Here is an 18,503-nt window from a genome sequence, read left to right on the forward strand (position 1 = left end):
TGTATGCTACAGCTGTAATCAATGATACCAAAGGAAGACTTGAAGGATTAAAGATCCAATATTCTGCCCCTGCTGCAAGTAGGTTGCACCTCGACAGATAGTTAAACAGGATGAGTGCTGAAGAAAAAGTCGAAACTGAAGGAATTCTTTTCCAGTGTTTTACTTGAAATCTTAGGTTGCACAACATCGTTTTTTGTGAAACTATAATGCAAACACAAGAGATACATTAAGTATAAAGTATGTCTAAAAGTAATTTTTAGGAAAGAAAGTAGCAAATCTAGCATTACCAACAACAATCTTCTTATACAAATGCACAACAATGTTTCTTTCTAAATGGCATGAAATATTTTTTAACATAGATGAAATTCAATAAACAATTAAACTTACAGACGATGGCCTCTGGCATGAAATAACAGGAATATAGCTTTTATATATATATCCCCAGATATATCAACCAAAAATAACAAAATAACTAAAATATAATAAAATACCTAACTACATAATACTACTATTGTTAGAAATTGCAACAAAATTAAAATAGAAATATAAACTTTTGAACTGCGGGTTTCGTCTGGTCAGAGGAGAACTGGCCCCCCGACTGAGCCTGGTTTCTCCCAAGGTTTTTTTTCTCCATTCTGTCACAGAGGGAGTTTTGGTTCCTTGCCGCTGTCGCCTCTGGCTTGCTCAGTTGGGGACACTTAATTTCTAGCGATTATCGCCGATTTGATTGCACAGATACTATTTAAACTAAACTGAGCTAGACAATGACATCTCTGAATTCAATAATGAAATGCCTTTAACTGAAAATTGAGTGTTTAATCTTATCATTATACATTACTGACACTCTATCCTCCAATTTGATACTGTTAAGTGCTTTGACACAATCTGTATTGTAAAAGCGCTATATAAATAAAGGTGACTTGACTTGACTTTTATCAGGGATAAATCTACTGCTGCATCACTGCTGCTGTGAAGTGAAATCTAAAATGCCTGCCATGACCTCTGACCTAAATCACATGATGTATCATAACCAATAAAATAAACCCAAAATTAAATGACTATTTAAACAGTCAGAACACTCCCTGCCCGGTATTTTAGAAATACCACTATTAACAGTTCTTTAGAATATTAGTCTTTCTGTTCTTCTGGTGACAGAAGAAGAATCACTTGAGACACGGGTCTCAGATATGTTCTACAATTCCCATCCTTAGTGACCTTGATTTCAATTTTTCTGACCTTATCGTCACTGCCTGGGAATACCCTAGTGACAAGAGCAAGTGACCAGTCATTTCTCTAGACTTGAGCTTCTACATCAACAAACTACATCTTCCTTGATGTTAGGCCGGTTGGTATGCCATTTGCGACGACTCTGTAGACTGACCAAGTACTCACGTCGCAACCTTTCGCAGAACGTGTCAGCGAGTTGTTGAAATTGTTTCCATTTCTGATGGCAAAGATCCTTTTCAAAGTCCCCTGGAGGAGGAGAGAGCACACCAACCTTCTGAGTCAAAAGGGTAGCTGGAGTCAACAGATCGGGTGAGTTTGGGTCACTTGAGATAGGTGCAAGAGGTCTTGCATTCATAATTGCAGAAACTTCTGCCAAGAATGTTGCTAACATATCATGAGTGAGATGAGAGTGACTGTTCTGAACCAACGTGGAGTCTAATATGTGACATGCAACTCCAATAAGTCACTCCCAAGCTCCCCACCTATGGGATGCATGAGGAGGGTTAAAGATCCAGCTTCACTCAAGTAGTTCCTGAAGTTAGGCTCCTCTGCAATCATTCCCAGCTCCTTACAAGCACCCTTAAAATTTGTGGCACAGTCTTATCTGATTTGTTTCACTGGATCCCTAATTGCAAAGAAATGTCGGAGGGCATTGATAAAGGAGGAGGCATCAAGAGAATCGATCAACTCGAAGTGCACCTCTCGAATGCTCAAACAGGTAAAAATTAGTACCCATCTTTTGCAGTTTGCCAGACCCCCTCGTGTGCGGCGAGAAGCAACAATCCAGGGCGCAAAGAAGTCAAGGCTGACATAAGTGAAGGGTGGATCAGTGGCAAGTCGATCCGGAGGAAGATCTGCCATCTTCTGTTCCACAGGTCTTCCTCTAAGTTTCTGACAAGTTTCATGATGCTCTTATGAATCACACTATGGATGCGCTTCTTTGCCCCAATGATCCAGAATCCTGCATTTTTTTTTATAGCACCTTCTGTAAACAGACGGCCTTGGAGTCTGACCCATTCATGAAAATGTCTCGTTATCAGAAGGGCTATGTGACTTTTCCCTGGAATGATAATTGAAAGCTTTTCTCTTTGTTCAATGGGAGCATGCTTGAGTCTGCCACCTACCCTCAGGAGCCCATCCTGGTCAATGAAGGGGTTTAGAGTTCTCAACCCACTCGTTTTGGAAGATCCTTCCCTGCAGAAAGACAAGCAAACTCAACAGGGTAGCTTTCCTGTTGGACACATTGTACCGTCACAACTTCTGCCTGTGAAAGTTCCTCTGTGAGTGTTTTGTCACAAAGATGCCATTTTTTACAGGCATTCACTACCTCAGTTTTGGGTTTGAATGAATGTATAATGTGGATTAAGTTGGATATAGTTTATCTAAGACGTTTCCAGGTCAAAAAGCGCTCAAAGCGATGTGAGCCAAGGCCAACAGGAAAGTCATAGGGTGTCAGGTCAGTACAATTAGAACACACTTCTACATCTGAATTAGGATGTATGACTGATTGTCTGTACAGACATTCTGAATCAGGATGAGAAAGAAAGGCAGGCCCAGAAATCCATGTGGAGTCTTTCAAGTCTGATGATAGTGTTAAAGGCCGAGCTGAAATCCACAAACAGGATCCTCACATAAGTCCCAGGTCTGTCTAGATCAGGGTTCCTCAAATCTTACCCTGGAGGTCCAATCCACTGCAGAGTTTAGCTCCAACCCTGATCAAACTCACTTGTCTGTGATTTTCTAATGATCCTGAAGACATTGATTAGCATGTCCAGGTGTGTTTGATTAGGATTACAGCTAAACTCTGCAGGAAAGTGGATCTCGAGGTCCAGATTTGAGGAGCCCTGGTCTAGATGTTGCAGAACATAATGCAGTCCAATGTTGACTGCATCGTCCACAGACCTGTTTGCTCTGTAGGCAAATTGAAGATGATCCATTACGGGTCCAGTAATGTCCTTCAGGTGGGCCAGCGCTAGTTTTTCAAAAGACTTCATGACCACAGACGTTAGAGCCACAGGCCTGTAGTCATTTAGTCCTGCAATTTTGGATTTCTTTGGGATGGGGATGATGGTGGAGTGTTTGAAGCATGAAGGGACTTCGCACAGCTCCAGTGATCTGTTGAAGATCTGTGTGAAGATAGGAGCCAGCTGGTCAGCACAGGATTTCAGACAGACTGGTGTAACACAATCTGGGCCTGGTGCTTTTTTCCTTTTCTGCTTCCGGAAGACCTGGCGCACCTCGTCTTTGCTGATCTGAATTGCAGGTGTGGGGCAGAGGGGGGTTGCTGGAGGTGTTAATGGTTGTGTGGAGAGGTGATCAGGGCGGGTGTGGGGTGTTTTTTCAAACCTGCAGTAGAACTCATTCAGATCGTCTGCCAGTTGTTGATTCTCCACAGTGCTGGGGGATGGTGTCTTGTAGTTGGTGATCCCTTTCAGACCTTTTCACACTGATGCGGAGTCACTGGAAGAGAATTGAATCCTTATTTGTTCAGAATAATTCCTCTTTGCCAATCTGATCTACTTTTCCAGTGTGTATTTGGCCTGTTTATACAAAACTTTGTCCCCCTTCCTGTAAGCATCTTCTTTGGCCTGATGGAGCTGTCTGAGTTTTGCAGTGAACCACGGTTTGTCGTTGTTGTAAGTTAAATGAGTCCTGGTAGGAATGCACATATCTTCACAGAAACTGTCATAAGATGTTACAGTCTCTGTGAGCTTGTCCAGATCGGTGGTAGCAGCTTCAAAAACACTCCAATCAGTGAGGTGGAAACAGGCTTGTAAATCCCGCTCTGCTTCATTAGTCCATCTTTTAACAGTCCTTAAAATAGGTTTAGCTGATTTCAGCTTCTGCCTGTAGTTCGGTATAAGATGAACCAAACAGTGATCAGAGAGTCCTTTACTGTCCGAATAGAATTCCACAGCATTTGGGGTAATATCTAACTCCTTTTGAATGAGTTCCACAACTTCTACTGCCAGGACTGCTGCACCTAGCTCTAAACTACTGTAGGTACGGTGTGAGCAGACAGCGGGGCAAGGTTAACCTTGCGTAAGACAAACCCTACTTCACATGAGCCATCTCCATCTATCACTCTCAAGTAGGCTACTGCTGCAATTGCCTTTGTGGAAGCATCTGAAAAAATTTGAATTTCTGTCCTTTGTGCCAAGGACAGAGACACCCTTCGAGTACACTCTGGGAATGATCCTCCACAGGAAAGGCATTCAATACAGCAGGACTATTGGATGCTATCTTATAAAGCCTCAGGTTGGACGTTGCTAACATCTCCTGAGTTCTTTTCAACAGATCAACTGCTTCCTCAGCCATGGGCATTGATTTTAGGCCATCATCCACGTAGAAGTCACGTTCTGCAAAGGCTCTTGCATCTTTACCAAACTCAAGTTCCCCATGTTGAGCTGCATGATGAAGTCCATAGATTGCTACCGCAGGGGAGGGACTATTCCCAAAAACATGGACCTTCATCCTAAATTCCTTGACATCTTTAGAGGGGTCATTGTCCTCAAACCATAAGAAGCGGAGAAAGTTGCGATAATCCGCTCTCTCCACAAAGCAATGGAACATCTGCTCGATGTCAGTGATAACTGCTACCACCTCTTTTCGAAAACGCAACAAAACCTCCAGCAAGGAATTATTCAGGTCGGGTCCCGAGAGAAGCATTTGATTCAGCGAAAGACCTTTGTACTGGGAGCTGGAGTCAAAATATGACTCTGATCTGTCCCGGCTTACGAGGGTGATAGACACCGAAAATAGGCAGGTACCACACTTCCTCATTTTCCTTTACAGGTGGAGCTGGTTCTGCATGACCTGCGTCAAAAATCATTTGCATAAATGTAACGAAATGTTCTTGCACTTGAGGCTTTCTCTTTAATGTCTGATGGAGTGACAGGAGATGTTTCATACTCTGTTCCCTATTGTTGGGCAGCCGCTGTTGTGGAATTCTAAAAGGCAGAGGTACCACCAAGCTGTTAGAGCTATCAATGAACATGTCCTTGTCCATCAGTTCCATAAACCCTCAGTCTTCAATAGAAGGGGCTACCCTGTCATCATCTTGTGTCCGTTTGAAAATATCGTTACCCAGCATGGTCTTAGGACAAGTGTTCGAGTAAAAATTACAGCCTTGAGAAGAGATGGCATGATCTTTGTTGCTTAGCTTCTCTTTCACCCTTATCTGATTAGGACATGGCTCACAAAAGCTTGGGCATCCATTGTGAAGTATTTTTATGCGGAACACATCAATATTGCTAGGTTTGTGTGCTGACCCCAAGCAAACATTTCCAACTATCACCCAACCAAAATAAAGTTTTTTGGCAAATGGTGCCTGGTTCAGACCATTGAGCTGTTTTCTTGCTTTGTGGACTTGAACAATGTCTCTCCCTAAGAGTAGCAATATTTGCACACCTGGATCGATCTCGGGTATTTCATGAGCTATAGACTTAAGATGGGGGAACCGATGTGCAATGGTGGGAGATGGAATCTCAGAATGGTCATCAGGCATGTAATTACACTTGATGAGTGTTGGGAGTGACACATGTACCTTTCCATCCATAGATACGGCTTGAAATCCAGTGGTTCTTCTTCTAGAAGTTTCCATCACTCCAGCACAGGTTTGAAGTGTGTATGGATGCTCTGTTCCATTTACTTTAAATACAGGTGCTGGTCATATAATTAGAATATCATCAAAAAGTTGACTTATTCCATTAATTCCATTCAAAAAGTGAAACTTGTATATTATATTCATTCATTACACACAGACTGATATATTTCAAATGTTTATTTCTTTTAATTTTGATGATTAGAGCTTATAGCTCATGAAAGTCAAAAATCAGGATCTCAAAATATTAGAATATTTACATTTGAGTTTGAATAAATGACCATCCCTACAGTATAAATTCTGGGTATCTCTTGTTCTTTGAAACCACAATAATGGGTAAGACTGCTGACTTGGCAATGATCCAGAAGACGAACATTGACACCCTCCACAAAGAGGGTAAGTCACAGAGGGTCATTACTGAAAGGTGTGGCTGTTTGCAGAGTGCTGTATCAAAGCATATTAAATGCAAAGTTGACTGGAAGGAAGAATTTGGGTAGGAAAAGGTGCACAAGCAACAGGGATGACCGCAAGCTTGAGAATACAGTCAAGCAAAGCGGATTCAAACACTTGGGAGAGCTTCACAAGGAGAGAACTGAAGCTGGAGTCAGTGCATCAAGAGTCACCACGCTCAGACATCTTCAGGAAAAGGGCTACCAAGCCACTTCTGAAGCAGAGACAACGTCAGAAGCATCTTACCTGGGCTGTGGAGAAAAAGAACTGGACTGTTGCTCAGTGGTCCAAAGTCCTCTTTTCAGATGAAAGTAAATTTTACATTTCATTTGGAAATCAAGGTCCCAGAGTCTGAAGGAAGAGTGGAGAGGCACAGAATCCATGTTGCTTGAAGTCCAGTGTGAAGTTTCCACAGTCAGTGATAATTTGGGCTGCCATATCATCTGCTGGTGTTGGTCCACTGTGTTTTCTGAAGTCCACAGTCAACGCAGCCATCTACCAGGAAATTTTAGAGCACTTCATGCTTCCTTCTGTTGACAAGCTTTATGGAGATGATTTTCCAGCAGGACTTGGCACCTGCCCAACCTGCCAAAGGTACCAAAAGCTGGTTCAATGACCATAGTGTTACTGTGCTTGATTGGCCAGCAAACTAGCCTGACCTGAACTCCCTGTATTGTCAAGAGGAAGATGAGAGACACCAGACCCAACAATCCAGATGAGCTGAAGGCCACTATCAGAGCAACCTGGGCCCTCATAACACCTGAGCAGTGCCACAGACTGATCGACTCCATGCCACGCCGCATTGCTGCAGTAATTCAGGCAAAAGGAGCCCCAACTAAGTATTGAGTGCTGTACATGCTCATACTTTTCATTTTCATACTTTTCAGTTGGCCAAGATTTCTAAAAATCCTTTCTTTGCATTGGTCTTAAGTAATATTCTAATATTTTGAGATACAGATTTTTGACTTAAGCTGTAAGCTCTAATCATCAAAATTAAAAGAAATAAACATTTGAAATATATCAGTCTGTGTGTAATGAATGAATATAATATACAAGTTTCACTTTTTGAATGGAATTAGTGAAATAAATCAACTTTTTGATGATATTCTAATTATATGACCAGCACCTGTGTGTATATATGTATTTGATTTGTACTTATCTGTATTTTTGCGTTCTACTGTTAGTATTTAGTGTTATCTGTATGCACCAGGGAGTAAGAGAGTAACGAAATTTCAGTTCTCTGTATGTATGTACGGTACATGTGGCAGAATTGACAATAAAGCAGACTTTGACTTTGACTAAAACTTCTAGAACAATATCCTTTGAACAGATGAAACCAAAGTGGAGATGTTTGGCCATAATGCACAGTGCCAAGTTTGGTGAAAACCTAAAGAGCATATCAGCACAAACACCTCATCTCAAAAGTCAAACATGCTTTTGAAGGGCTGATGATTTTGGGCTTGTTTTGTAGCCACATGATCTGGGCACCTCACCTGCATTGAGTCGACTATGAACTCTTCTGTATACCAAAGTATTCTAGCCCTAAACAGGCAAGAGTGGAAAATGATCAGCAACAAATCATTTCATGTCACTTTTTATATCATCTGGACTTAAGTAAAACATTCAAAATAATTTTTGTAATATTTGATATATTTTGGATTTTGAGTTGTATCTCCCAGGTTCCGTTGCCTATTTAGTAGAGTTGGGTATCGTTTGGTTTTTTTTCGATACCGGTGCCAAATCGATACATTTTAAACAGTACCTGTGCCTAAACGGTGCCTGAACCGATACTTAAAAATAATAAAAAATACATAAAAATTACCAATTAATAATTGGATTGGCCATTAGCACTAAACACATGATGTCTTTTTCATTCATACTGGATGCCACAGGGCGCCCTTGCACAAAAAATCCACATATCCAGTCACAGAAGTAGCGGAACTCATGAAGCTCCAGGAAATCCCCAATATGGACAAATGCATTGCTATGGATGTAACTGAGTAAACAAGATATAAAAGTTTTGAACGATAAAACAAATACAATAAACACTCGACAATGACAATGTATAGTTTATCTGTTATTCAAGCCATCTCTGGTATTTTCATAATAATTAAGTATATTTATAATCCATTGCCAATCGATGTATTAGTAGCCTATGGAACATATTTTCTGCCTCATTCTGTGACAAGAAGCTACATCAGATCACAATAGGAAGCATTTAACTGGTGTTGTGGACTAAAAAGGTTATAATGTTCTCTTTTGTTGGACAACAGGTTTAAAAATGTGAATACAAGAGAATTTTAGCTTTAGGCATTTTAATTTAAGAATGTTTAGCTTAGCTAGTTAATGGAGGGCTACCTGCTGCCGTCAGAGCAAGTGTAATTTCTGCATTCACGCGTTCCTCGGATGCTCTCATTTTCCGAGTTGTGCTTTTAAGTTGGAATGTGAAAACAGCATGCTCGCGTTACTACAAAGATTTGTTGGACTCGTATTATTAGAGCTTTCTGACTTGAGTTCACGTGCATGTTCTCAGTCGGGAAATTATTTTTCACGTGAGGTGCCGGCGGTGATGCTTCTTACGTTCGTTTTGGAGAAACAAAGGACAAATATTTAAATCGATCGCTCAGGCATGGCACTGAAATCTGCGTTCTGATTCGGTTCTAGTACATTCTGGTTACATAGGTACCGGTGCCATATTGGTACCGGGTTTCGGTACCCAAGCCTACTGGTTAGGGTATAAAAAACAGCTCAAGTCATCAATAATTCTATGATTTATTGAATGCAAACAAATATGGATTATTCAAAATATGTTGCATGTATGACATGTCTAGTTTAGTTTATTTATTTATAAAGCACATTTAAAACAACAGGAGTTGCAACCAAAGTGCTGTACAACAAATATAAAACAAGGTAAAAACATACCCAATCAAGACAAACAAAGGGACAAATAAAATTGTACACCCTCAAACAGAATTAAAACATACAGAATAAAAATGGGTTTTCAAAGCGGATTTAAACAAAGAAAGAGAAGGAGAAGATCTAATGTGGAGGGGAAGACTGTTCCAAAGCCTAGGTGCTGCCACAGCAAAAGCCCGGTCGCCTTTCGTTTTAAAATGTGAACGAGGAACCGAAAGAAGAAATTGACTAGACGACTGAAGAGATCTAGAGGTGGAATGCGGAGTGAGGAGATTACAGATATACTGAGGAGCATAACCATGTAAAGCCTTAAAAACAAAAAGCAAAATCTTAAAATCAACACGAAACTGAACCGGGAGCCAGTGTAGAGAGGCGAGAACCGGGGTAATGTGCTCACGTTTTCTGGTGCCAGTCAATAATCTGGCTGCCGCATTTTGGACCAATTGCAGTCGGTTCAAAGATGATTTAGGCAGACCCAGATAAAGTGAGTTACAGTAATTTAACCTTGATGTTATAAACGCATGAATTACAGTTTGAAGGTCCTTCATAGAAAGCATTTTCTTGATTCTAGCAATTGATCTTAAATGAAAGAAACTGCTTTTCACAACAGTACTAATCTGCTTATCAAAAGACAACACAGGATCAAAGACAACACCAAGGTTTCTAACATGATCACGTACATTTGATGACAGAGGGCCAAGCTGCTTGACAATGCCAGTGGACACAGCTGTTGGACCAAACACCATTATTTCAGTTTTATCATTATTTAACTGTAAAAAATTTAAGTCCATCCAGTATTTAATGTCCTGAAGACATGCAAACAGAGTAGACATAGAACAGTTATTGTTTTTAATAGGAAAATAAAGTTGAGTATCATCGGCATAGAGATGATATGATAATTTATGTTTCTGAAAAATATAACCAAGTGGAAGCATATATAAGGAGAAAAGAAGAGGACCCAGAATAGAGCCCTGTGGAACACCGTAGGACATTTTAGCCGAGATGAGAAATAGTTTCCCAGATTCACTGAAAAGATCTGTCCTTAAGGTAGGAAGCAAACCAGTTCAGTACAGATCCCTGAAAACCAACTATTTGATCAAGTCTTTGAAGAAGGATGTCATGATCTATTGTATCAAATGCTGCACTTAAATCAAGCATGATTAAGATACAGCAAGAACCAGAGTCAAGGGAAAGTAAAATATCATTAGTAACCTTCACCAGGGCAGATTCAGTACTATGAAATTCTCTAAACCCAGACTGAAATCTATCAAAAATATTAAAAGTACTCAAGTAAGATGAAATTTGTGAATAAACAACTTTTTCCAAAACTTTTGAGATGAAAGATAATTTAGATATGGGTCTATAATTATTCAGATTATGCTGATCAAGATGATGCTTTTTTAACAGTGGTTGGACTATAGCATGTTTAAAAGAGGCTGGTACAATTCCATTTGTTAAGGAGTTGTTGATAATAGCAGTAACAACTGGACTTAAGGCTGGAAAAACCTCTTTGAAAATCTGCGAAGGCAGAACATCGGAGTGACAAAATGAGGGCTTCATACTAAGAACAATATCATAGAGCTGTGAAGGTGACACGGGTTGAAAAAGAGATAGAGAGCTCCGATGAGAAACCATTTCTAGAGGCAAAGAATTTTGAAATGGTATGTTAGACCTGATACCCTCGACTTTATGGATAAAATGTTTTAAAAACTGTTCGCACAAATCAGTAGAGAATTCTAATGAAGCACTAGGAACAGGATTTAAAAAGGCATTAATTGTATTGAAGAGTATCTTTAGGCCTATCTGCATTTTGTGCAATTATATCTGACATGTATTTCCCCTGAGCTTCCTTAGCGGCACTCTGATACCGTTTAAGACAATCTCTGAAAATTTCGTATGATATCTGAAGTTTATTTTTCTTCTCAGCACGCCTAAACTCTTGTCTAATGGCACGAACGGGCCCCTGAAGCCATGGCTGTGCTTTTTTCATCATCTTGGATCTCTGTAACCTTAAGGGAGCCACAGAGTCCAAGGTGGAATTGCAGGTACTATTAAGAAGTTCAACTAATTCATCAGGATGGACACTAGAGGATAGAACATTCACAGCAGTTGGAATTAGGGTAGATATATACACATCATTGAAGGCTTTCCTGTAGCTCAAATAGTAGAGCATGGCGCTAGCAACGTCAAGATCATGGGTTCGATTCCCAGAGAAAGCAAGAGCTGATAAAATGTAGAAACTGTAACTTGAATGCAATGTAAGTCGCTTTGGATAAAAGCGTCTGCTAAATGCATAAATGTAAATGTAAATGAAGGACTTGGCAGTAGAGGAATTAAAACATCTAAAATAATGAGGAGGATGATAAGATTTAGGCAGAGTACATGACAATACAGAGTCAAAAATAACTGGACAGTGATCAGAGATAACAGCATCACATAAATCCAAATTATTCACAGGAAAACCATGTGAAAACACTAGGTCCAACGTGTGACCCTTCTGATGTGTAGGTCCAGTGACAGATTGTATAAAATTAAGGGAGTCCATAAGACATGAAAACTCTTTGACCAGAGGTTTTGAGTGACAACAGACATAAATATTAAAATTACCCACAATTAAAAGACTATCAGAACGTGATACTAGAGAAGCCAAAAAGTCTGAAAATTCTTGGATGAAGTCCTTATTATATTTCGGAGGTCTGTAAACCAGGGCACAGAGCAAGGACGTGGGAAAATCAACCTTGAACAACTGCACCTCAAAACTATGGAAAATTTCATCAGGCAAGCGTTTGCACTTAAAACAGTTCCTGAAAATTGTTGCAATTCCACCTCCACGGCCAGCAGTTCTAGGAGAGTTAAAAAAAAGTCTAAGTGTTCTAAAACTGAGGCATAGACTTCTTTTGCATTTTTTTATTTTTTAACTGTCTTATATTTTTATCCTCAGGGGTGGGCAATTCCAACCCTTGAGGTCCACTGTCCTGCACAGTTTAGCGCCATCCCTAAACAATAATATAACGTAATTTCTGTAACAAAATATATATTTTTTTTATGAAATCCTGAAGACTTTTGTCAGATTTTGCAGATGTGTTTGATCAGGGTTGAAACTAAACGCTGCAGCATGGTGGTCCTATAGGAGCAGGGTTGGACAACCCTGTTCTACAATAAAATTAGCAGTATGAAACCCTGCAAGAGAAAAATCTTGTTAAAAATGCAAAGATGCAGTCAACTAAATGTAATATTATCCATTTTAAATGCAAATATTAACATTTGCACAATTTTTAAACTCAAAATAAATAGAAAGGGGACTGTGTACAGGGGGCTTAGAGGCCAGGAAGGCCTATAAGGCTCTTCTCTAAGGGCCCCTGGCCCTGGAATGCAGTTTCTACTGAGGGGGATCTGCTCTCCTTGATGCGATTTATATCCCCCATCCACCCCCGACCCCACTTCTCTAAGAGAGAGATATATATTTTTATCAAGGGGCTCCCCCTTGTATTTTATGTGGTTTCTGTGACTTCTGTATATTTTCTACACCCCTCCCATCCCACATAACCACCAATGGGGAACGCCAACCCCCCTATCCCCCCAAACACCCCACCCCAGAATCCACAATAATGAAAGATCCAGAACTGGGGGCACAATTTACCTTATGACACCATTCATTGTCAATACTGAGGATAATCCTTTTTTTATACCTTAAACAGGCAACGTATCTCAGGAGACACGCATATTTCAAAATGCGATAAAAACAACACGAACAACATATGTCTTAATTTTCTTTTTTAACATTTCAAGACAATGTTCACAATTAATACTAATAGTTGTATTGCATTTTTTTGCTGAAAAAAAGTAAGATTAATATATGCCTACTTTCTACATTTTCTGAATGTCTAGCCCCGTGGGTGGACATGTTGGTTTTAGGTCAAATTAACAAAACGAGCACAGAAAATTTGAACCAAGTGATGTGACCCCCATAGTCCCAACAACCTCAACTATGATAATGATAACAGTATTGATGAAAAAATCTTCCTCGTGCCTCCTACCAGAGACTAAAGAGTATGTATCTCGTGGTACACATTGCCTGTTTTAGGGCTAGAGTCAAATGTGAGGCCATCCATCCGACAGCTAAAGTTGGGCCAAAACAGGGTCATGCAACTGGTGATCCCAAGCTCACCAGCAAATCTACAACAGAACAGCTGAAAATAAAATAATCAAAGGGTTACAGCACTCCAATCAAAGTTCAGAGCTCATCCTGACTGAAATGCTGTGGTGAGAGATGTGTATAAACAAATGCCCACAAACCCCAATAAACTGTAAAGAAAAGTGGGCCAAAATTCCTCCAGAATGATGTGAGAGACTGATAGAGTCATACAGCAAATGATTACTTCAAGTAATTTCTGCTAAAAGTGGATCTACAGGCAACTGAATCATAGGGTGTCCTAACTTTGTCACACATGGCTTTTCCCTCTTGGCTTTATTTTTGTTAGATAAATTATGACACGTTGTGATATATCATGTTTTGTTGTTCATCTGAGGTTTTATTTTGCTAATTTTAAGGCATGCCAAGGACCAGGACTTATATATATAAATAAGTAAACGTTAATAGTGCTTATAATGTTTACACTGGACAGTTATTGAGAGAATGCCCAATAACTTTGCTTTGGAAGTTTAGTTGGCAGAGAAAATTTTTTTCACCATTTTGTTTTACATCAACTAATACCTAATATCAATGAAATAAACTCAGCAAAAACAAAGTTATGACTTCTGTGTATTTACATTTCAATGCTGGTCTGCACTTGACTGAAGGGTAATAAGGTATTCGGCTTCGGGCACATCCCTTCTGTATATATATACTTTCAGATATATATAATGTATATATGGTTTCACATACAATTTAAAAACGTACATGTCATAAACTGCAGTACAGAGTAAGCAATATGGAAATATTTAATTCCCAAACATAGTGTTTCATAGTATATTGATGTACTCCTCCCATACCTGTTTGCCATCCAGTGTATAGATCCTTTTCACTGCTCCGCTTTCGAGTTTAATGGCCTCTGTGATGTCGGTGAGCACCTGCTCAAAAGAGTGTGCCGTCTTCTTATTGAGCAGCACACGAACGGCCTTCCGCGGCTTCACTCCGCTCCTCATCACTGTCACCAACTTCGGTCGCACAAATTCCTTGTTCTCCTTCGGCTCACTAGCTGTGCGGTTAGCCAGCATGTTCTTCTGGCTGGCTGATGCTTTCACATTCACTGACCAGTTGGGGTTCACATTTTTGGTGTAGTCTACATTCTTGTAGTAGTTCTCAGATGCGCAAACATAGCTCTCACCTGGAGAGTTGGATAACACAGAAAAAAAGGTTTTATGTGAACAATGATGTGGAACAAATTTATGTGAACAATGATGATAAGCTCTGGATGTTTTTACTCAATATGGATTAATCTAGCATCCTGCCACAAAGCAGAAAGCAAGTTAGACAGAAACCAGTCAGCGCATGCCGCTAATAAATCCGCATGTTCTGTGTGTCTCTGTGTGAATGAATGGTGCAGTATTGTCCAATACACAAACTCAAACACACCTGATGCTTGCATTGTTTTCAGTGACTACGTTTACATGTTTACAGTAAACGAAGTCATTGTCTAAGTCTCAATATATGAGTGCATGAACACATTAACTGCTCTGAGAGTCCCTTCAGCATCTTTACACAGTTTCATTAGAGAAAAACTACCATCAAACACACTAAAACTGAAAGACCTTCACGACAACCCGTCAAAATAAGTCCGGTTTGTCTTGAAGAAATTATGACAGAAATATATGACTACTGTATACTAAAATGATTAATTTGAACAGTTCCGTTGTGCAGCATCTTATTTGACATACATTACATGTTTTGTTTTAAACTGACTTTCATTTGATTACACTTTAAAAGACTCTTTAAATTGTTAGAGCTTTATTGATTAATTTTGTTAGACAACATTTTTTATAATAAATTTATACTGAATCATAAAACACAGAATCCATAAAAAATAAAATGTAAAACAGAATTTGGTCAAAATTTAAATGGATTTCTTCAGGCCCTAAGTTAAAAAGTTCTACTAGAGGTGCAGAGGTGGGTAGAGTACCCAAAAACTGTACTCAAGTAAAAGTAAAGGTACTTGAAGAAATATTTACTCAAGTAAAAGTAATAGTCTGAATAGTTACTTGAGTAAGAGTAAAAAAGTATCGGATAAAAAAAACTACTCAAGTAGTTAGTTACTAGTTACTTTGGATCATATACTGAATATAGTATATTTTTATTTAGATAAAATTGTATATACATACATATACATACACACACTGCCATTCAAAATACTTTTAATGTTTTTATTTTTTTTTATTTTATGTAATTTATTTCAGTGATGCAAATCAGAATTTTTATCAGCCTGATTTATTATCAATGCTGTTCTTTTTTAGCTTTCTATTCATAAAAGAACCCTGAACAAAATGTCACAGGTTCCAAAAAATATTAAGCAGCAAAACTGTTCCCTGTTGAAAAAAACAGCATATGCTGGTATGGTATGTTTTGAAGCATGGGATGCTGGTTTGAGCTGATTTAAGCTGGTCCTTAGCTGGTTTAAGCTGGTCATGTGCTGGTTCTAAGATGGTCCGACCAGCTCAAGATCAGCACATGACCAGCATAAACCAGCATCCCAGCTTCAAAACATACCTAACCAGCATATGCTGTTTTTTTTGTTTTTGTTTTTTTCAACAACACTGGTAATAAATCAATATATTTGAATGATTTCTGAAGGATCATATGACTCTGAAAACTGGAGTAACAGCTGATACAAATTCTGATTTGCATCACGGAGTTAAATTAAATTATAATTTCAAGTTTAATTATGTATTATAAATGTATATAACCTCTGACACGGAGAAGAGTGAAAACTCCTCACATGACCGCTACAGAACATCTGAACATAACGAAACAAATGCACATTGACGGATCTTCTTCCGTCTGATCTGCAAAATGTAAACAAATGTAGCCTTTATTTCTGCAAGCATAAATATTGTGAAAATATCAATATTAATTGTGTCTAGGCAAAGCATTCCTCCTGGAACTAACGCGGGTTTGGCGGGTGTTTATTTCATACTCTGTGACAGCTTATTTAATGAATAAATTATACAATGTATTTAATGTGCAAGGTACTTGTACAACAAACCGGTAATGTCGTAGTGGTATCGTGTATTGTAATCGAATCTATACCTGTGGAATCGACAGCACACGCGGTGTTCATCTAATAAAGATCTTCATAGCTAGCAATAGCCTTTGCAGATTTGCTTTCAACTGACTGTTGATCCAAAGGCACGTCTTCAACGCTCTTGATGTTACAACTCTGAGTGAGAACCGCTTCAGACGACTCGGCGCGTGCGGCAGGGTAGTGAACGAATCATTCAAACTGATTCGCGAACCGAATCACTGGTCTGCCAACTGGTTTGATCAAGCCTTCGAACAGAATTGACTCAAAAGAATGAATCAATCGCGAACGGGCATCGCTCATTGCCCAGAAAAAAAAGTAGACGGTGCGCTTGGAATAAATTGAAGGATTTTTAACTTATATTGCATTAAGATAAAGTAACGAGAGGAGCGTTGCCCTCAGTAACAAAGTAAAAGTACCGTTTTTTCACTAAAAATGTACTTGAGTAAGAGTAAAAGTACCCATTTTTAAATATACTCTAAAAGTATTAGTTACCCAAAAAATGTACTCAAGTAAATGTAAAGAAGTAAATGTAACTCGTTACTATACCCACCTCTATAGAGATGTAACGGTACATGTATTCGTACCGAACATTTTCTGTCTTTCGGTTCGAAAAGAATACGAATATGTACCGAACAAATACAGCATTTTTTTAACCACTGCACAAGTGGAACTTAATTAGAAACTTCCAGTTAAATATATTGTTATGTTTGATAAGAGTCTCATTTTCAAATTATTTTTTTCAGGAAATTCAAACACGCTCTTTGTGTCGAGACAGATCACTGTATAAACGCCTCGGTTCAAACTGCGGAGTGGTTTGCGATATATATATATATATATATATATATATATATATATATATATATATATATATAGATAGATAAATATATATATATATATATATAGATGAATATATTGCGATAGATCAATATATGTATCAATCAATCTATCTATTTTAAGTTTGGGCTCTGTTGTTAATTGTAAATTTATAGTAATGTATAAGGGCTTCGTATAGTAATGTATTTATAGTAATGTATAAGTTTTCGCTGCTGGAGGTCGCATTTTCAAAACAATAACAAAGGCTAAGCTTGATGGCACTATGAAGGAGGACGTTCACTGATGAGGTAATTAATTATTTCATTTTTTTTTTTACCTGTACTTTCTACAGTTACTCAAACAATGAATAAATTATACAGAGAAAGCGAACAAAGAACATTATGACTGACTTCGGTCTAGCGCGAGTTTAAACACTCTCAAAAAACTCCCCTTATAATCAGTAAAGCTGTCTGTTACGGATTGAACAGAGCATGAGACGTACGGATCCATGTGCAAGGCTTTATTACAGAGGCGTGGTCAAGAAACGGGCAAGGGTCAGATAACAACACAGGTGCATCACAAACAAGGCAAAGAATAATCCTAGGGCAGGCGTGGGTCTTCGATCGGCGAACAGTATCCAGAGGGCTTGACGAGAGGTAATCCGATAACATGAGCAATAGTCCAGGCAAGGTGCAAACAGAGTCCAAACGACAAGACAAGAGAATCCAAGGCTAGCAGGTAATCAGGCAACATGATGAGACTAGACTAAGACTAGAACTAGGAACTTAATACAAGACTAGGAGAGGGCTCTGTAAGGTTGCTATCACTAATGTAGCGATATGCGCAAACAATACTCAGCAGTGAGAGAGGGGAAGTCCATGGCTTATGTGGGGTGTGTGATTGGCTGCAGCCATGTGTGTAATCAGAGCGAAATGGATTGTGGGAACTGAAGTCTAGGGTAAGTGTAACAGTCTGTGTAGTGTGAGAGTCCATGTGGTGGATAGCAACCTCTTGTGGTGAACGAACGGTAGTTCATAGACTGGATTCGTGACACTGTCTATACACGGTTTGATGAATGAACTCTTACTTACATCATACGTACATCCGCACTTTGTTGTTTATGATGACATAATTGATGTGAGAGCTGAATTCAGTCAGCGAGCATGTGCACTGAATAAAAACTCATCTGAACGCCTCTGATTGGCCTTTTCATTTTATTCGTGACAGCCCTAATGGTTTAGTTTAACTGTACAGCA

General features: G+C 39.1%; 1 protein-coding gene across 1 annotated transcript in view; it reads right to left on the minus strand.

Moving 5' to 3' along the window:
- LOC131540595 (neuronal migration protein doublecortin-like) overlaps nt 1-18,503 on the minus strand; it is a 118,623-nt gene that overhangs the window by 34,202 nt on the left and 65,918 nt on the right. The window contains exon 3 of the mRNA XM_058775624.1: nt 14,189-14,523. Within this exon, the coding sequence (XP_058631607.1) occupies nt 14,189-14,523 (335 nt within the window). The remainder of the gene's footprint in view (nt 1-14,188; nt 14,524-18,503) is intronic.

Source organism: Onychostoma macrolepis, chromosome 05 (genome assembly GCF_012432095.1).
Source record: "Onychostoma macrolepis isolate SWU-2019 chromosome 05, ASM1243209v1, whole genome shotgun sequence".
Taxonomy (NCBI): domain Eukaryota; kingdom Metazoa; phylum Chordata; class Actinopteri; order Cypriniformes; family Cyprinidae; genus Onychostoma; species Onychostoma macrolepis.